The sequence below is a fragment of the Cricetulus griseus genome, chromosome 7 (assembly GCF_003668045.3).
Source record: "Cricetulus griseus strain 17A/GY chromosome 7, alternate assembly CriGri-PICRH-1.0, whole genome shotgun sequence".
Classification (NCBI taxonomy): domain Eukaryota; kingdom Metazoa; phylum Chordata; class Mammalia; order Rodentia; family Cricetidae; genus Cricetulus; species Cricetulus griseus.
This window is the reverse complement of record NC_048600.1, coordinates 44,324,700-44,345,437: the sequence shown is the minus strand read 5'-3', so window position 1 is coordinate 44,345,437 and position 20,738 is coordinate 44,324,700. Positions and strand designations below refer to the sequence as shown.

Here is a 20,738-nt window from a genome sequence, read left to right as displayed (position 1 = left end):
TAGGGCTGAAGAGTAGCTGTGGACAGCCTCCAGAACCACCTGTGTCATTGGGCAGGTGCTCGTCCTCTCTTAGCCTCACGTGTTCCTCTGTGACATGTGAACAAGGACACTGACTACCTCCCAGGGCATGTCACCATACAATCTGACAGAGGTAGGGCCCAAATGGAAGAAAACAGTTCCAGGGTTTGGTTTATTTATTAAATACTCTCTCTACACAGCATGTGTAGTGCCTGCCTTGGCCAGGCAGACAGACATAAATTAAAGCTACTAGGTATCCAGGGATAAGCTGAGCTGGGCCTTGATCAGTCCCAGCCAAAGTCCTGGCCAGTCATCTGGTAGAACTTTCGGTTGAAGGGCCGGTAGAAAGCCTGAAGGCGCTGAACCACAGCTTCCGGCACTCGGGGGTGAGGCCGGCCCTTGGATTTACCCAGGCAGCGGGGGCGGCCACTGCCCTGGGCCTTTTTGAGGCAGGGGAAGCCCTTGGTAGCATTGAAGTAGAAGTGCTTGTCAGTGACAACCCGTTTGAGGCCCAAGAAGTCCTGTACCCTGCCCACTTCACCGGCTGGATCAGCGACCAGGCGCTCTCCGCTGACAAACAGGAAGTGGGACAAAGGGAAGTACCGTAGCCAATTGTCCAAGTGCTGGGCATAGAGGCCAATACGCACAGCACTCCAGGCTGTGTCCACAGGACCCAGACCATGGCGGAAGGCCAGGGCACGGAAGCTAGGCAGACCTGGGGTCTTGGAGAGTGTCTGGGCATAATCAGAGATGGCCCGGGTCACAGGGTTCCGCACCACCACAATCAGCTTGGTGTCTGGGGACATGTTATGGATTCGGCGGGGAGCCTCCTGAGTCACAAAGTAGCTGGGGGTCTTCTCCATGGTGATCTGCCCATCCAGGGTACGTGGCATCAGACCCCTGTGGAATGGCAGGAAAAGTAATTGAGTAATCCACAACATACATTTCTCTCTTTTTTTAAAGGTTTGTTTTTAAAATGTATTTATTTTTATGTGCATTGACATTTTTGCCTGCCTGTATGTCTGTGCAAGGGTGCCAGGCAGTTGTGAGCTGCCATGTGGGTGCTGGGAATTGAACCCCGGGTCCTCTGAAAGAGCAGCTGGTGCAGTGCTCTCAACCACTGAGCCATCTCTCCAGCCCCCAACATACATTTCTTCCAAAGCCATTTCCCTTCCCAGCTAGCTCAGCCATTGGGGACCAGGAACCAACCTCTCCTCCTCTGAGGAAGACCCAGGCCAAGGTAGGCTATCCTTCTCCCCTCTTAGGTTCACCCTCCTAAAGTGCTGGGGTGCCCAGCCCTGTGTGGGACTTCAGTAGAGCCCAAAGCCAGGGTTGCCCTAGTCAGTGCAGCTCTAGAATAAACAAAGTGACAGCCTCAGAGGACAATGGCCACCAAGACATTCTTCAAGGTTTATGACCCTTCTCCCTGAAGTGCCACCTCCACATCCTAGCAAGCCTCACACCAGAGACCCACCCCTTCCAAAGCGGCTGTACCCAACCTTGACCAGGCACCCCTGAGGCACAGGGGTCAGCACAAACCCTGCAGGCCTCTTTATTGTAATCACTGACCATGAATTAGGTCATCAATTATTACTGACAAATGGAACTGGCCTCTCCCTCCCTCCCCTAAATTTAATTACATCCCCTCTTGACCTTCAATTGTCTCTCTGAGCCCAGCTAAGAACACAAAACAGTCACCAGCAGAGCCCAGCACCCTTAAGAAAGTTAGTGATATGGCTCTGATTTACCCGGGGCCTCTCCCAAAGTCCTATAGTGGCCCTAGGGTACCAAGTGCCAGCATTTCTGAAATTTCCTTCATTCTGGAGGAGAGTGTTGGCCTAATCCAAATGTTCAGAGAAAGTCAGCTGACTACAGCCAAGCCCAGGTGAGGGGAGCCCACACAGAGCCCAGGCAGGCTCAGGCACCCTAAGAAGTGTCCTCAGGCTGCGCCTACCAGCCAGTTAGTACACAGTGAGGTAGGACAGGGTGCGGCAGGTAAGCTGAGCAAACAGCTCCAAAGAAAAGCCAGGAACTAGGTCAACAGAGGCAGAGGCAGTGGGACTTAGAGAGAGACACGGGTCCAGCCGTGACCCCATCTCTTAGGGATACTATCCACACCTTACTGACAGCCCCCAGGACGCACTCTGGCCAGCTGACACACTGGATTAAGCCCAGTTTTACTGACCCACAGATCTTCATTCTCTTCTCTGTTCATGTCCCCAAGAAAATATAGACAAAAATGCACAGGTTTCCATGCTGGGGTGCTTAGTTTGGGGGTGCTGATAATGGGTAGGGGGTATGTGCATCTTCAGGGTTAGATCAGGCAAGAGTGAGATCAGGCCCAGATATGGTGGTACACGTCTATAATCGCAGGACTCCGGGGACTGAGGTGGCTATGATGGAGAATTTGAAAACAGGCTAAACTATACAAGATCTTGTTAGAGACAGACAGAGGGGGGGGAAGAGAGAGAGAGAGAGAGAGAGAGAGAGAGAGAGAGAGAGAGAGAGAAGAGAGAGACCCCAAGCAGTGCCAGGCTCCTGATATCACCCATGACCAAAGCAGAGTGAGGTGAGTGACATGTGGGAAACCCTGAAGAACAAGGATCCAGGCAAAGCTGGTTTGTAGAAGTTATAAGGGTATGTGTCTCCTTCCTCCATGGGGATGACACACAGTAACCCCCAACCCCCCCCCCATTTGACAGGCAGGCATCTTAAGGCTGAGAAGGAATAGGAAGGAGTGAGGGAAAAATGATAGGCCTCAGACCTCCTCCTGGCCCACCTGAAAAGAGGGATCTCATGGGGCTTCTGTTCCCAGAGCCCCTGCCCCCAATACTCCACCTTGAATAGTCAGGATCAACATACTGCCAGGGAAAGTTCAGAGACTTTAGGGTACAACTTCAAGGTCTGAGAACCCGCCCCAAGCCCTTCTGCAACCTGACACCTTTGGCATCGATTATCCTCCATGAGTTTCGGAAGCCTAGCCCAGTGAGCAGGGAGAGGAGAGATGAGTGTGTTCGGAAGGTGAGAACAAGCAGAGCAGAGCTCTGTCAAGTTGCTCCATAAACCTTCCCTCCTGATGCACCCACCCCATCTGGTCTGCGTTTCTAGGTGGCTCCCAGCCAGCCTGAGACCACGCCCCCTGCTTGCCCAGCCCCTCCAGCACCACCACTGTATCCCACACTTCATTTGGGCCAGATCCAAGGAGCCCAGGGGAAACTGGTTAGGGATCTTATCCCAGTGTCAGACAGTGCTAGGGAACCAAGTCCCCAGCCACAGGAGGGAAGACAGCTCAGCCCCTCCCCCTGCATACCCAGACACACACCCAAGGCCTGATCTTAAACCCCGGGAGTCACAGGGATTCCCCTACCTGTACCCTCTTTACCCTTTCTTGCCTTTTCAGAAAATATAGCCTGACAGACACCCTAAACCTTAAGATTACTATTCAGTAGGTAATGATGAGTGGGGTAGTAAATGCTGTATGATTTTGAGAGTGGTCAGGGGCCATGGCCCCCAAGATGGAAGACCCTTTAAAGCCTAATAAGCTGGGGGTGTGATTCAACTGGCATAGTATTCGCCTGATGTGCACAAGCCCTGAGTTCCACTCCTACACCTGCATAAAAGCCAGCCAGAGGCTGGGTGTGGGAGCATGTGCCTGGATCTCTTTGAGTTTGAGGCTGGCCTGGTCTACACAGAAAGTTCTAGGCCAGCCAGAACTGCATAAATTGGATCCTGTCTCAAAAATAAAAACGAAAATAAACCCAAGTAAGTTCCCGTTGGTTAGTGACACGGCTCAGCAAGTAAAAGCACTTGCTGTGCAAATCTATTGACTAAATTCAATCCCTACCTTGGAAGTGGGAGGAGAGAAGACTCCTGGGAGTTAGCCTCTGACCTACATGACCATATCAGCATTCTCTCTCTCTCTCTCTCTCTCTCTCTCTCTCTCTCTCTCTCTCTCTCTCTCTTACACACACACACACACACACACACACACACACACACACACACTATAGTGGTGCCTATAACAGAGATACCAGTAATCCCCTGCACTCATGAGGTATAGACAAGAGAATCCGAAGTTCAACATAATCCTTGGCATCAGAGGGAACTTGAGGCCAACCTGAGCCACAAGAGACCCCAAAAGCAACAACAACAAAGCCACTGAAATGATGTAAGGAGAACCAGGGAGGAGAATGGTTGGGAGAGAGGCAACCCAGAAACCCTCTGCCGTGGATGACCAGGCCACTGCCTGGATGAGGCAGATCACAGCCCAATAGGAGCAGTATTCCAGAACCTCAGCAGCTGCTCCTTTCCCTCAACCCATACTTGGACAGAGTTCTGCAGGTTCTGGGGGCTCAGCCCAGGTCCCATGACTGGAGATACTGAATCATAGGAGGTAATTTTCAGAGGCTCAGTGCATACATGAGAATATTACCTGTGGAGTGGTTACTAGAGAGCACAGCAACCCTTGTGGCTATATCCAGGCGAAGGCACTAGGCTACACAGTCCAGAAGCTCAGCCAGGCTACCCAGTGGGGTTCAGTCCCCAGCACTCACGCCACACTTCTGAGAAATCTGAAGTGGCAAGCCACAGAGGATGACCCTGATTAACCGGATGGAGGCAATGGGTTTCACTCCTCCCCAGCATCCTATGCACTACTTCCAGATGGACTCTCCAAATGTGATATACTATCCTGAACACTCCCTACTCCCATGCTTGGAACATCAGTGTTTCCACGAGCCTCTCCTCAGGAAGTACGACCCTTCAGAGCTTGGGAGCTTGTCATCTCCCAAATCCACCAGTCTTAATGCAGAAGGCAAGTTAGCAAATGTGAGTAAGGAAGGACCCCAGAAACAGAAGCTGGTGTGCCCAGGGCCCTGGCACCCCACTGATCCTCCAGGTGACCTTGGCTCAGCATGATGCAAGTCTATAAACCCCCATATCCCCCCAGGAAGGGACAGGGTACCCTCAACGCCTGCAAAGCTGCAGGAGGCAGTGCATGGGGCCTGCGTCCAGCCTCTAATACCAGACTCAGCCGGGGAAGGGCTGATCAGGACGTACTGCTACAGCTGGGGTGGTGCTCCCCACATTCCACTGCTACACCCGGTCTATCCTGGGTGGAGAGGGCAGCTGCAGAAGGCTGCATGCCAATATTCCAGTCCCTACCCTTGGGCTGTACTAAAGGACAGTGTCTCCCTCTCCAAAGCCCAGACCTGACTTTCTCCAGATTCCAGCAGCCAAAAAGGGCTCACCTGATGGAGGGTGGGGAGAGGTTCTTGGGGGCAGGAAGGCACTTTCTAGAAAGTTTCTGGAAACCTGGAGACCCTTCCTAATATATTTGACTAGTGGTCAGATAATTACCCATACTTACTCAGACTTATAATAGGGGGAGCACTAAGGTGACTGAGCTCCAAGTATTTCTAAGGCTCCCAAATAGTCCACTGGGGTTATATTAATATGTTCCATAATAATATATAGGCATATATTAATAACTTAGTGGTGGAATACTTGTTTAGTACATATGAGGCTCCAGGTTCAGTCCCCAGTACTCGACCCTCTAAAAAGGAAAGTCTACCTACCCAGTTATCTAACCGCCTTGAAAATACTTTCCAGGTAGGATCACACCTTGCTGAGTCCCTCAGCCCACCCAACAGGAGAACGGGATTTTCCCTGAGGTTTTCTAATCCCTGGGACCCTTGGCTATAAATTCCCTTTCCTTTGGGGACTACATCCATGAAGTCAGGTCTGTTTCTCCATTTCCCCACAGGAAGGGACAGGCCTATTTCAGACCCGATGCCCAGGATTCTACCCTATTCGTCCTGAGTTCCAGGATAGCACGATGCCCTTAAGCAGAAAGCACAGTCCAAGGCTCACACAGACCAGCAGGGGCGCTCACCGGTACCAGGCGAGCCCACGGTCGTAGCACCTGTCGAAGAAGTGGGGTTCAGAGCCAAGTGCACGGACGTCAGGGTGCAGCCGCAGGAACTCCAGCAACGCGCGCGTGCCACCTTTCTTCACACCCACGATGAGCGCCTGCGGGAAGCGCCGGCGCCCCGGGCCGCTGGCCACCGGCAGACCTGACGCTCCCAGACGGCGGGAGGCGTAGGGCGGCTCGGCGGGCGCGGGAACCGGTGCAGGGGTGCGAGCGACAGGTGGACAGCGGCCCGGGAGGGCAAAAAGGCAGTAGGTGCCTAGCAACAGAGCTACGAGCGCCAGCGGAGCACGGGGAGCACGCAATGCAGTCCCCTGCCCCGGCCCCGCGCCCTGGAGGTCACCGGCTCCCCCGCCCAGGCCGCCGCTACCTGCCATGGGGTCGCGCAGCGCCCAGGCCTGGGAGCGGGGATCGCAGACAGGCGCGCATCCCGACTGACTCAGGCTCAGCCCGAGGGCGCCGGGCTTCTGGGTTGAGCTCTGCGGCCTCGCCGCCCCGGAGCGGGAGAAGGACGGGGGCGGGGCGGGGCCGAGATGCCCCTCCCCGTCCCGAGCCCAGGCCACGCCTGAGACTCGCAGACTCCCGCTAACTTGGAGCTCGACTGCGAACCTTTGGGTCTACCCCGACACTACAGAGTTTTCTCTCTTACACTACGGGAATGCGATGGCGGGGAGGGACACAAAGCAGAGACAAGGCTTTACGAGTGAGAGACTCTGCCTGACCTGTCCTTTGGGATCAGGACGACAGGTGTGAAGGGTCATCCCTGGTTTCCTGAAGCGGGAGCCTCATCCCTGGGAGAGTCTGCAAACCCTGTGGGTCCAGGAGTCCGCCTGCGCAGGGAAGATGAACCCGGGTAGGCATCCTGGCAGAGAGGGTCCCCAATCCTGAGCCTGTGGCAGGAATACTCACTCATTGCCAATGTAGCCATCCACTAGGGTGGGCTCGGTGGAGAGAGAGCTTGTTGAATGGTCCCGTGACCATTTTGGCGTCCGGGTGACAGAAAGAGCTGGCCTCCCCCAAGATATCAGTGACCCCTTCGGGAATTTGCAAAGTAGCTCCCCCAGAAGATTGGAGAGACCTGTACTAGGAGATAGAGGAGGCACCCAGGTTCTGTCTGTGGAGCCTCCTCTGAGTATGTATGGAACCTGCCAGTCCAGAGCACTGCAGGAAGTTCTCCCCCATCTCCTGTTCAGGCTCACCAGTTCCACAGAGCTGCTTGCTAGGAAGGCAGAGGAGGAAAGTAGACTCCAGGAGGGCAAGAAAATAAGCAGTCCGGACCCAGGGAAAAGGTAACCATGCCTAAGTCCTCTTTCTGCCTTTCCTGGCTGCGCAGTCCAGTCCCTGACCTCATTCTCCAGCCTCTGCCCTATGTTCTGTTTATTAATCAGCTGTCCCTGGGCTTTTTGGCATCTAAAAGTTTCTCATCACTCTGAGGGACAGAGAACTTCAAAGACCCACAGATATTTAGTTCCCACCCCAAGGGCAGCTGGGCCCAAGGAAGCCATACAGCACCCAAACCCCGTCCCGGATACCAGGCTACATTTCTTGTCAGGGCAAGCTGGTGCCAGCAGTCCTGTGGGCGGGTTTTTAGCACAGCACTGTCTGGGAAGCATGTTAGTACATGCAAGAACCCAGGAAGTTCTTCTTCAGGTCTAACTGTAAATGGGATTTGTTGCAGACATGCTGGTTCTCAGAGCACTCCTAGGGAGGTCCCACACTGCAGTATTGCACCACACAGTCTGAGCTGTCGCCGCTTGGGACTCTAAACCCCTACACTCATTCCCAAATGTATGCCATAGTAACTCTCCCATCTCCCCTGCACTGGCTAGGTTCCCACCATTTCCTTTACAGGGAGCCTTTCCCCACAGGGCTGAAGACTTCCCAGGAGACATTGGCCCAGAACAGCGAGATGAGTTGAGAGTTTGGAAGCTGACCCCCTTTCTTGTTCTTCTCTCTGGCTCTCTTGATGAAAATGGGTACAAATCTGGGAACATCCAGGGTGACATGAATCGCCAAGATCTCCCAAGCACCTAATGTGGCTCCTATTGTGTGATGAATACTTAATAAATTCAGATTAATGAGGCGTTAGAGAAGGCTTTCTGGGGGTGATGGCCAGGCAAGGAGGTAAATGCATTCCAAGCAGAAGAGAGAGTGACTTAATGGTATAAAGGTTCCACAGCAGAACACAACTGAAGGACGGCCAGGGAGCTCAGGAGTGGGGATGCAAGCTCGTCCTTTAGGGAAGCAGGAGAGGGGCTTAAAGTCCCTTCCTCTAGTCTTGTGGTCATGGGCTCTGGCTACCTCCAAGTTTTTGTTCCTTCTTTGTAGAAAAGAAATCTAGATCCTACTGCAGAGTGTTTGGTGTAACAACTCTATTGAGGTACAATTTGAATACTATCCAAAGCCAGGGGTCGCTGACTTCCAGAATTTTCATCATGCTGTGCAATCATGACTATCAATCTTACATCTTATTTTGTATTTTATTTTATGTGCATGAGTCTTTTGCCTGCATGTATGTGCCTGGTGTGTGAGGAGGTCGGAAGAGGGTGCCTAGTCCCCTGGGACTGAAGTTACAGACAGTTATGGGACACCATGTGGGTGCTGGAAATTTAACCCAAGTCCTCTGTAAAAACAGCCATTATCTTTCTTTTTTTCCTTGGTATGGTTTGGTTTCTCAAGACTGGATTTTTTTTGTGTGTAGCCTTTTAGGCCAGGCTGGCTTCGAACTCAGAGATCTGCCTGCCTCTGCCTGCAGAGAGCTGGGATTAAAGGTGTGTGCACCACTGCCACCTGGCCACAGTCAGTACTCTCAACCACTGATTCAACTCACATCTATCAATTTTTATCACCCTTAAAAGGAATCCTAGACCCATTAGCAGTCATTCCATGTTTTCTCTCTACCGATGTTCCTATTGGCAAGCTACCAATGCATTTTTTGCCTCTCTGAACTTTCAGGTCTGTTTCCTTGAAATGGACTCATTTAGTGTCTGTCAGTTTGCTTCTAGCTTCTCTCAGGTTCTTCCATGGTGCTACACAAACAGGCTCCATTCCTTTTAGCGTCTTTTAGTTCCTTCATGTGGAGAACCTGTGGATAATGTCCACTTTCTGGCTATAATTATTAGTGCTACTAGGAACAAGGTGTTGTGTGATGTGTTTCGTTGTTCTTAGGATTTTGCTTCGGAAGGGAATTTCTAGGTCTTAAGGCAACTCCACTTAATACTTTGGGAATAGCCTCCTACTTATTTTTTCTTTATTTTTAAAGATTTATCATTTTAATTATGTGTATGTGTGGACCTGTATGTGAATATGTCTGTGTGAGTGTCAGTGCCCAAGGAGGCCAGAGGTGTTGCCTTCCTCTAGAGCTGAAGTTAAAGCAGCTATGAGCTACCGGACATGGGTACTAGGACCTGGATTAAGGTCTTCTGCAAAGGCAATTATACACTCTTAACTAATGAGCCATTTCTTCAGCTCCAAAGAACATCTTTTTGAAAAACTTTATGCTGGGCAGTGGTGGTGCATGCCTTTAATCCCAGCCCTTGGGAGGCAGAGGCAGGTGGATCTCTGAGTTCTGGGCTAGCCTGGTGTACAGAGTGAGTTCCAGGACAGCCAGGACTTCATAGAAAAATATCCCTGTTTTGAGAAAACAAACAGAAAGAAAAAAGAGGAGGAGGAAGAAAAGAAAAGCTTTGTTTATTATTATTTTGTGTATGTCTGACTTGTCTGGGTCCACATACCCTGGTACACGTATGGATGTCAAAGAACAAAGGCATCATTTCTCTCCTTCAACCTCTACATGGGTTCCAGGGACTGAATTCAGGCCACTAGGCTTGCTCAGAAAGCACCTTTACCCACTGAGCCATCTTGCCATCCCAGACCAGAAACATCCTCTGTGTTTCTCTAATATAGGGTTGCCCACCTCCCTCCCTTGGGGATGTCAAGGCTGGTCCTCTGTCTGGCTCCTGGCCTGCTTTGCTGGCAGGACCCAGACCCAGAACCTTGCTAGCTTTCTCCTGTGTGACCTAGAAACAGTGGATCCCCATATCTAAGCCATGGAGTCCTGGGAAGGTCACTTGCTTCCTGCTAACTGGTTCTACCTCTTTTGCTTGGAAATAAACATGAAGTTCCTGAGGGGTCTTCATCTTAAGGGTCTCATAATCTCAGCACTTAGGAGGCAGATATAGCAGGATCATCAAGAGTCCCAGGCCAGCCGGGCGTTGGTGGCACATGCCTTTAATACAAGCGCTCGGGAGGCAGAGGCAGGTGGATCTCTGTGAGTTCGAGGCCAGCCTGGTCTACAGAGTGAGTGCCAGGATAGGCTCCAAAGCTACATAGACAAACCCTGTCTCAAAAAACAAAAAACAAAAAACAAAAAACAAAAAAAAAAGAGAGAGTCCCAGGCCAGCCAGGAGGTGGTGTCACATGCCTTAATCCCAGCACTCGGGAGGCAGAGGCAGGTGGATCTTTGTGAGTTCAAGGCTAGCCTGGTCTACAGAGTGAGTGCCAGGACAGCCTTCAAAGCTACAGAGAAACCCTGTCTCAAAAAACAAACAAACAAAAAAGAGCCCCAGGCTTGCCTCAAAAAAGAAGGAGGGACTGGGTATGTAGCCAAGTGGGTTAAGTGCTTGCCTAGCCTGCGCAAAGCCCTGGGTTCTATTTCCAGTACCACATAAATGAGACATAGTGATACATGCCTGTATAAACAAAATAAAATATAAATAAAAACAGGATAGTCAGAAGTCCACGATCATCCTCAGCTACATAGTGAATTTGAAACTCTCCTGGATTACATAGACCCTGTCTTAAAAAAAAAAGTCTCAGGGGGTGAGGTGGGCAGAGATCCTACATACCCTAAGCTAGAGAGAACACATGTTTCACTGAATTTGTCAAGGCAAGACAGTCAGGCAGATGGTAGGTAAGACATGGGCCAGCCAGCATGTGAGTAGTTAGGCTTGGTGCTGTGATGGAAGAGAAAAGCCTCAGATGAAGGTCCATGAACATGCCCCTGGGGAAGAAAGCTGACCAGAGCAGCCATGGACAGACAGAAATGCCACCTACCTCTGCCTATGCCCCTATTAGAGGCTAATGAGTTCTTTGTGTGTAGTTTGTTTTTCAGTGCTAAGGATGGGCTTTGCCTGTGTTAGCCGAGTGTTCTACCACCGAGCTACTGAGCTACACCCCATCAAGGTTTTGTAGGTAATTTTGACTCCCATTCATCTAGGCCTCACAATCAGTTCCAAAAAGGCAGAAATGAGCATAGTTTGGATCCTTTTGGGAACTCCATACCTAAGCATGGTGGACACTAGTCGGGGTTTTTAGTGTGACTGTGTGAATCTGGCTGGCTGGCTCTTCTGCCTCTGTTGCAGTCTGTCCCCTCTTCACAATGGGATCCCCTAGTCTGGGCCTCCACAGCAACAGGGCAGGCATGCACAGGACTGCCCCTTTCTGCAAGATGATTAATAACATTGTTTGGTTCCTCCCTTCGTGGGGGCCTGCTGGGGGCATTAAAAACATGTGAGAGTCCTAAGCCCTCCTCCCTTCAAACCACACCCTTCACCCCCAAACCTGCTTCTGCAGCCTGCAGAGCCCAAGCCTGAAAAGGAATGATGGGGAGGAGATGTGACCAGAGGGTGGTCCCAGATGTCCTTGATTTGTGTGGGGTTTTTCCACTTTGGAGGCCGGATATGACTCCCTCCTGGGGAGGAGCCCTTAAGAGAGACCTACTCCATCCACCCAGCCCCAGAGAGTTCTGTTTGGTTCACCCCAGGCAAGAGCCCACTCTGGGGGCAGGGAGGGACAATGTGACAATAGAAAGGATTTAGGGGCTTTCCCTGCCCCTTCCCTATAGATGTTCTTGACAGAGAGGGATCCAGCCGCCGAACCTCCTTTCCTACTTTATTAAAAGAGAATTCTAGCCCACCATGGTGGTAATGGCGGCACACGCCTTTAATCCCAGCACTCAGAGACAGAGGCAGGTGGATCTCTGTGAGTTCCAGGACAGCCAGGAATACACAGAGAAGCTGTCTCAAAAAACACACAAACAAAAGGAGATCCCAACCCCCACTTGGCTTTCAATAATAAGAGGACAGAGACGGCAGCAGTGACAGGCACCTGCTTTTACCATGGCTAGCGAAGTACCTCATATACTTCATTTTTCTTGAGAGAGAGGACCTCCTGGCTCCCAGAATCTATAACTAGGAAATGTAATTGCTTCTTGCAGTGTGGCCCAGATCATCTTAGTTTTGTTGTTGTTTGTTTGTTTTTGAGACAAGGTCTCACCATGTAGCCCCAGCTACATGGGTCTGGAATACCCTTTTGTAGACCAGGCTGGCCTTGAACTCAAAAATCCCCCTGCCTCTGCTTCCTGAGTGCTGCCAGTAAAGGCCTGTGCCAACACACCCACCCCAGTTAAACTTGTAACACTGTAGTTCTTCTTCCAAGATTGCTGTACTAACTCAGAACAGTGAGACTGGTGATCTTTAGATCATTAGATTAGGATTAGGGTGGGTGGATGAGAAGAGCCCACAGAAAAGGATTCTCCAGAGCTCCCACCATATCTGTAGGCATGGATACCCTTCGGCACCATGGGGAGGGCTGAGCGTATCTAAAGGACTTCACAGCTGACCACTCTGGCCCAGTCCAACCACCTATCCCCCAGTGATATCCCCAAGGACTGGAAGATGACTGTCAATAACAGGAGTGAGAGACCTGGATCCAGGCTCAGGAATCCACTCTCTGAGGATGACATGCTGTTACCAATTCACTGGCTTGGGTCCTTTTGCTCTAAGGGTAGAAATGAACAGAAATTGTGAGAATTCAAGAAGCTAGCTCTTAGCGGGGTCAAGACCATGATGGGGAAATCCACAGAAACAGCTGACCTGAGCAAGTGGGAGTTCACTGACTCTGGACTGACAGCTGGGAAACCTGCATAAGACCAATCTAGGCCCTCCGACTGTGGATGACAGTTGGGGGGTTTGGGAAGTTTATGGGGCCTCTGACAATGGGACCAGTATTTATCCCTAGTTCATGAACTGACTTTTTGGAGCCCATTCCCTAGGGAGGGACACCTTGCTCAGCCTAGATACAGGGGCCGGGCCTCGGTCCTGCCTCAAATGATGTGACAGACTTTGATGATTCCCCGTGGGAGGCCTCACTCTCTCTGAGGAGTGGATGGGGGTGGGGTGGGGAGAAGGTGGGGGGAGCAGGAGGACTGGAGAGAGAGGGAACTAGGATTGGTATGCAAAATAAGATTGGTTTAAAAGAAAAGAAGTTAGCTCTTCTGGGGCTGTAGCTCTCTGATTTTGACCTCAGGGAGCTGTGTGAACTAGTGGCGCCCTCTAGCGGTGATTCTTTACTCTGGCCTCTTCTGGGTAGGCCCACCAGTTCAGGGTTCCTCTACCATTTTTTGTTTGGTTGGTTGGTTGGCTTGGTTTGGTTTTGGTTTTTCGAGACAGGGTTTCTCTGTGGCTTTGGAGGCTGTCCTGGAACTAACTCTTGTAGACCAGCTGGTCTCAAACTCACAGAGATCCGCCTGCCTCTGTCTCCCAAGTGCTGGGACTAAAGGTGTGCAACACCACTGCCCGGCTGGGTTCCTCCACCTTTGACAACAGCCCATGTTACAGCTGCTAGGCCTAGGGTGTCGGCTTTCTGGAACTCCTGCTTCTGTTTCTCTTGTCTAGCTCCGTACAGCCTCCTATCCTTCTTGCCACTGCTTCCACTAGTCTTCCTACGGTTTCCCAGCTGCCTCTTGTTAGTGACCACTGTCACCCATGCTGCCCTTTGAGAGACAGCTAATGCTAGACCCTTTCCTCCTGCTTCTGATGTCTTAGCCGAAGGTCTAGCCATATCCCTTTTGACAGCTAAAGAGTTGTCAAACAGCCTTGGCCCCTCTGCTTCTACAGCTCAGGCTGCCACTCCTCTGCCTTTACCTCAGTATTTCTGCTACTTTCTCTCCCTGCTATGAGCTCAGCCTGCACTGCTGTGAGCAAGAAAAGACACTAACAGAAGCCCCTTATTGGGCCTTATGTAGAAACAGTAGAAACACCAAGGCAAACACCACAGGACTGTGTCTTTCAGCCAATTTAATGAGTGTAACACCTACCTTGCTTATATAGCGCAAGAAAACATTTGTATTAACCATAGAACACGTCCCAATCACAGCCTGTTTCTCTTTCCTTTTAAGATTTTTATGTTTACTTTTATTACATGTGTGTGAGTGATTTGCCTACATATATGTGGACCATATGCTTGTATGATGCCCATAGAAGTCATAAGAGGGCACTGGACTTATGGATAGTTAGGAGCCACCACGTGGACGATGGAAACCAAACCCAAGTCCCCTGCAAGAGCAACAAGTACTCTTGGCCTCTGAGCCCCACAGCCTGTTTCTTGAGTACCCATCACCACAGCCCCTCTGCTAGGCCACCAAAACAAGTGTTCCTTCTCTGGCCTGAGTGGAAATGGTTGCAGGATCATCAGGAATTCGCAAGGTTTGTGATAGCAAAAAGTCTGGTATAGCCAGGTGTTAGTGGTGCACACCTTTAATCCCAGCACTCTGGAGGCAGAGGCAGGAGGATCTCTATGAGTTCAAGGCCAGCCTAGTCTACAGAGTAAGATCCAGGACAACCTCCAAAGCAATACAGAGAAACTCTTGTCTCGAAAAACCAAAAAAAAAAAAAAATGTCTGGTATAAACAGTTTCAAATACGCTTAGTTGAAGCTGAGCCTTCAGGAGCCTGGAGTAATCAGCTTTGATCATCATAGTTTGCTCTAGACAGCCATAGAATATTCAAGACAGCCAGTGCTGGTGTAAAGGTAGGCTGGCTGGCTATTTGTCTGACAGTCCTTTTGCTCAAGGCAGCCAGATTAGCAAGTGAGAGTCCCACAAGTGCCAATTAGGAAAATTATGGGAACATGAACATCAGAAGATGTACTTAGAATAAGGACTCATGGTTAACACTAATAGTGATTTTTGTTTGTTTTGTTTTTCAAGACAGGGTTTCTCTGTATAGCTTTGGAACCTGTCCTGGCACTCATGCTGTAGACCAGGCTGGCCTTGATCTCAGGAAGATCCACCTGCCTCTGCCTCCCAAGTGCTGGGGATGAAAGGCATGTAACGACACCACCTAGCCACTAATAGTGATTTTTAACAGATTTTAACAATGCTGAACACCTGCCCAGTGCCCTAGGAGAGGACCACCTGTGCTTGTAGTCAGTTTGCTGAAGGCTGAAGAGGGAGCCAGAGGTCCTGCGCCGAGGTCCACTTAGCTCTCCCTCAATATAGAAATCCCAGAGTATAAATCTCCCCTGACATCAAGACTGGGACCACTGAGGCCATTCAAAATGGCAAGCCTCAGCTGATCAGCAGATAATATCACCAGAGAAGACACCACCTCCCTGCATTCCTGGGGTCGTCTCAACAGTGGGTCAGACAGGCATGCAGCTAGTCTTATTCATAGGAAGACCCCAAGCCCAGGGCCCAGAGCATCTCCACACAAATGCTTCAGACTCTTGCAGCCCTGGATCCTGACTGACTCTTCCAAGCTTCAAGACCTTCAACCCTGACCTACACTACCTTCCCAGGATGAGGAACCCTCCTGCTGGCTCAGAGGCAGATGAGGAAAACCCACCTCTCCCCGAGGCTCTGGGCAGGTGTTTGCCACTGTTAATGTTTGTGGGACCCTTTTCCTCCTACTGGGATGCCCCATCCAGCCTTTACATGAGGATTTATGCCTACTCTTACTGCATCTTGTTATGCTGTGCTCGGCTGATATCTCTGGGAGGCCTGCTCATTACTGAGGGGAAATGGAGGAGCAGGAGTGGATCTGAGGGAGAGGGGAGATGATGGTGATGGGGGAACTGGGAGGAAGGGAGGGAGGGGAAGCTGTGGTTAGAATGTCTTCTATGAGAGAAGAATAAAGAACACTGTTTAAATCAAGTGTGGTGGGGCTGGAGAGATGGCTCAGAGGTTAAGAGCACTGACTGCTCTTCCACAGGTCCTGAGTTCAATTCCCAGCAACCACATGGTGGCTCACAACCATCCATTATGAGATCTGGTGCCCTCTTCTGGTGTGCAGATATACATGGAAGCAGAATGTTGTATACACAATAAATAAATTCTTTAAAAAAAAATCAAGTGTGGTGGCACATACACTTAAAATCCTAGTTCAATCCCCAGCAATGCAAGAAATAAATAAATAAAATAGCAACTGACCCATACTTCATGTTTATTGATTTCCATTTGATCACTCCAGAAGAGATTCAAGGTAGGGTGGGTTTCAGCACCACCCTCTGCTCCCAAATGTCAATAGCTTGCAAGCACATATAGTAAGGTACAGTGACTTTATTTTGGGAGGGGACACCCCTGCAGGTATGAACTGGGGAGGAGTGAGATCAAGGCCCCTACTACACTGGTCAGGTAATGGGGCAACAGTCACTTTCCCAAGCCAGAGTGAGGCAAGATGAATCCAGATTGTGAAACAGACTTCTGTTTTCTCTGCCAGAATACAAGGGTTCAAGAGTCCCTGGCATTGGCATCAGCCTACTCCTCTCCCTGAAGGTCACAGATCATCACCACCCTGGCTGGCTTAGAGTGATTTAACCAGAGCAGATCATGCGGTGACCAAGGCTGGAGTGGCTGGCCAGGGCAGCCCCAATGTCATTCCATCTCCTGCATAGCCTGGATGAGACAAGCACAAGCTTTAATGAGGGCCAGGGCCCATCCCCAGAACTGAGCCCCATAGGGGTGAGTGTGGACAGCCAAGGAAGTGGGAAGCAGGATGAGGGCAAGAGAAGGCTTGGGTACAATGTCATTCAAAGATGAGCTAAACCCAGAGTCTCCCACAGACTCAAAACAGCCAATGGCTTATCACCGTCCCCAGGGCTATCATGGTAGAACAGTAGAGATTTCCCAAAAGGTGCTTCATCTCAGGTGATTCTGTTCAGAGACCAGGTATTGGGGGCCTTCCTGATGCTTCAACCACCTCCTTCGAGGCCCCCAGGCTGAATGTCCAGGGTTCCAACACTAAAGTAGGGCTTCCAAAAAGTAGGCATGCCCATCTGGGAAGGACAACTACTCACCTAGTGCCCCTGGGAGGCAGGAGCTTCTCTGTCTGGAAAAGAGGAGAGAAAACACATCATCGTTAAGTCATGCTTCATCCAGCCATGATGACTCCTATCTGCAAGCCAGCAGCATTCCAGACACTCAGGCAGGAGGTTCAGGAGGCACAATCAGGAAGGGCTGTATGGTAAGTTCTAGGCCACTCTGGGCCAAAGTGGACACCCTATCTCAAAAACACTGAAACCTATTAGGAGACTGTGGCAGTAGATCCCTGTGAATTTAAGAATGGCCAGGGCCATATAGCAAGACCCTGTCTTTAAAAAAACAAACAACAACAAAAACCCTAAAATGAGGCATAGTGAGACAGCTCAATGAGTAAAGCCGCTTGTCAGTGAAGCCTAACAACATGAATTTGATACCCAGGTTGAAAGTGGAAGACTGAGAGCCAACTCCCACAAACTGTCCTCTGAGTTCTCCACACGCAGTGGCATGTACACACCCACAAACACACTACATAAATAAATTAAAATGTATTTTTAGCAGAGCGGGAGAGACGGGCTGCTCTTCCAGAGGACCCAGGGTCCATCCCCAGCACCCATATGATGGCTACCACCATCTGTAATTCCAGTCCCAGGAATGCTCTCTTCTGGCTCTTCGGGCACTGCACACATGTGGTACACAGAAATACATGCAGGCAAAACACCCATATAAATAATATGAAAACAAAGAGGAGCTGGGTGCTGGTGGTACAAGCCTTTAATCCCAGTACTTGGGAAGCAGAGGTAGGTGGATCTCTGATTTCCAAGTTCAAGGCCAGCCTGTTCTACAGAGCAAGTTCCTGGATAGCCAGGACTACACAGAGAAATCCTGTCTCTGGCGGGGGACGGGGATGGTGGGGGAATAGAACCCACAGTTTCTTCTTCCTTCACCAGACACAGAGAACAAAAGAGGATGACAGTACACAAATATCGCCATAGCTCAATGTGCCTCCCAGCCCTTCCAGACTGCTCATTAACCCTACAGTAAAGCAATGGCAGCTGTTATTTGACAGCTCCATTTTGCGGATGAAGAAACTGGATAAAGGGTCTTGCTACAGCTCTTGACCACTACTAAAAAGGTTGATAAAGGAACAGTTTTATTGAGTTGTTACTATGTGGTAGGCCCCAGGGGTAATATATCAGTTGTCTTCAGCAGCCCTGTGATAGAAAATGTGCTACGATGGCCACTATGCAGAGGAAGACAGGCACTCAGGTTCAAAAGCAAGCCTTCAGTCACATGACCCAGGTCCTTAGCCTCCACCCACCCCTACATCAACCAAAGATTCCAGGCACATGGAAAGGCCAGGCCTACAGAGAAAACCTCATGCCATGCTCTCCCTGAGATGGTCCCATATGGACCCTGGACATTTGCCCCTAGTCCTGTCCTTCAGCCAGCTTTTGAAGGCCACTGGGAGGTGCATGTTGCCACAGCCGATAGACAAGTGTACACGGTGTACCTCCCTGCTGCATTTTCCTCAGTTATAACAGGACGTCCCCAGATGCTAAAGGTGCTCACCTTTAGGGATGAACTTCAATGAGCTGCTAAATATTCAGAATCGGGATTGCCCCCGCTTGGGGCCATCATTCAGGAACTCGTGGCCCAACCCATTGCCACACTTGCCACAGGACACCTGAGGAAAACCAAACACAGTCACCCTGCCTGCTGCAAATAGATGACGCGTCCACCATCTGCCCATTTCCCAGGGTAACTATAGCTCTGAAGGGTGGGGCCTGTGCAAGGAAGCTGCTCTAATGCTCGTGACCTCTCAGATTACAAGCGCTCTCAAAATCCAATTGTGGTGACACATGCATTTAGTCCCAGCACTCAGGAGGCAGAGGCAGGTGGATCTTTGAGTTTGATGCCAGCCTGGTCTACAGAGTGAGTTCCAGGACTGCAGCTACACAGAGAAACCTGTGTCTCCAACAACAACAACAACAACAAAATCTTAGTGTGCCAGTGCCCCAGCTGAAGATGGAGACCTGGAATAACCTCATGAGGGAGCAAAGGAAGAAAAGTGTAACTAGTTCCAACACCCACCAGGGCTATCCACCCACCTTTAAAGCTTCAGGTCGGTTTTTCTCAGGGCGCTTGGTCACACTGTCTGCATAGATGGTTTCAGTGAACGCTGGCCATGGGGAAGAGTGTGCATATTTTGAGCGACTGGAAAACAACTCATAGCCACACTTGGCACACACATAGACACCTGCAACAGAGGAAGAACAGAAGCAAAGGCACTGATATGCTCCATCTGTCTGGTACAAGTTTCTTTGTCCTTAGACCCAGGAAATTACAACACTAGCACCATCCCATTGTGGGTCTAGGCTTTATAAGAAAGGTAGCTGAGGCGGGTGTGGTGGCGCACACCTTTAACCCCAGCATTTGGGTGGCAGAGGCAGGTGAATCTCTGAGTTCGAGGTCAGCCTGATCTACAAAGCTAAACAGAGAAACCCTGTCTTGAATAGCCAAAAAAAAAAAGAAAAAGAAAAACCAACAACAACAAAAAACAAAAACAAAAAGATGACATGAGTGGAAGGAAGGAATAGATAAGGTTGCAAAACTGAATTGCATAACTGTTTGAAATACTAAAAAATGAGAACTTGCAGGATACTGAGTCATCCATCACCCATCACTTGAGAACTGTGAACTGTTCAGTCTGTAGCAGAAACTAGAGGGGAAGCAAAACATAGCGGAGTGTCTAGCTTGCCAGGGTAGCCTGAAGGCAACTGGAGTGCTGCAGCCAAGAGAGATTCAAAGGAGGCCTCTGCCCAGTGACTCTGTATTACAGCTGACTTACACAGACGCCCGGTGTTGCACAGCTCAGCCCTCTAGAGGACTGACATCTAACAGATCCCTCCCAGGAACACCAATGCCATAGTTTTACCAAATTAGTCCAATATCAGCAGAACCCAGCAAGAAGGGGGCTCACTACAGTCCCGGGCTACCGCACGCAAGCTGTACTGGTTACACTTCATTGACACTGTCAAGAGCCCACTGAGAGGACTGGGAGACACCTGGGACGGCACATTCCGGACTGAACGGAAAGTGCGGAGCTTGCCCGCTCATCCAAGCGAGCCCGGGAAGGCACACATTCAGGGCAAACTCCAACGCGGATCTTGGATCACATATCCATGTTCCAAAGTCCCGACCACTATGAAACCACACAGGTGGTACCCACCCCAAAGCACTCAGCCCAGAGGATCCCCAGAGAGATCTACACTGAGGTTCAAGGCCTGTCCTCGAGAACAGAGACGAATGGAATGCCCTTTTCCTCTCAAGTCCTCCTGCTACCCAATGCCCTCGCCAGCCCCTGCTCTGAGTTCTCTTTCCCAAGCTCGCTTCTCCTCAGCAGCCACGGTCGCCCCGTCCTGACTCAGGGACTCCACCACATCCAGAAGGCGATGCCTGCTTTAATGCCACAGACTGTACCTGGCTCGAAGTGATTCTGGAAAACCTCGCCTCCGAAGAAACTGCAGAACGACATGGCCACAACGGGACAGACAAATGTACCTCTCCGGGACACTAAATCCCTCAACTCCAGGCTCGAACCCGCCCCCTTTCAGTAACCAATCACGTAGCGGTTTGCTCTAAGCCCCGCCCCTAGAGAAGGCCAGTCACTCCAGGATTTCCCACTACCCGCCTCCTAGAAACCCCGCCCTCGACGAGTCTTCCCTCCGGTAGGTCCTAAACCCCACCGGTC

At 50.5% G+C, this 20,738-nt stretch overlaps 2 protein-coding genes across 2 annotated transcripts; both read right to left on the bottom strand.

Annotated features, from left to right (window-relative positions):
• Positions 1–183: 183 nt before the first annotated feature.
• On the bottom strand, positions 184–6,440 carry Hs3st6 (heparan sulfate-glucosamine 3-sulfotransferase 6). The gene is made up of 2 exons (XM_027424975.2): positions 5,912–6,440; positions 184–918 (listed from the first exon to the last, which is right to left on the bottom strand). The coding sequence occupies exons 1-2, from the start codon at positions 6,322–6,324 to the stop codon at positions 303–305; spliced, it is 1,029 nt and encodes a 342-aa protein (XP_027280776.1). The 5' UTR covers positions 6,325–6,440; the 3' UTR covers positions 184–302.
• Positions 6,441–16,152: 9,712 nt separating this feature from the next.
• Msrb1 (methionine sulfoxide reductase B1) lies at positions 16,153–20,596 on the bottom strand. The gene is made up of 5 exons (XM_027424974.2): positions 20,468–20,596; positions 19,096–19,244; positions 18,557–18,671; positions 17,023–17,054; positions 16,153–16,621 (listed from the first exon to the last, which is right to left on the bottom strand). Exons 1-4 carry the CDS (start codon positions 20,520–20,522, stop codon positions 17,023–17,025), a joined length of 351 nt encoding a protein of 116 aa, XP_027280775.1. The 5' UTR covers positions 20,523–20,596; the 3' UTR covers positions 16,153–16,621.
• Positions 20,597–20,738: the final 142 nt, after the last annotated feature.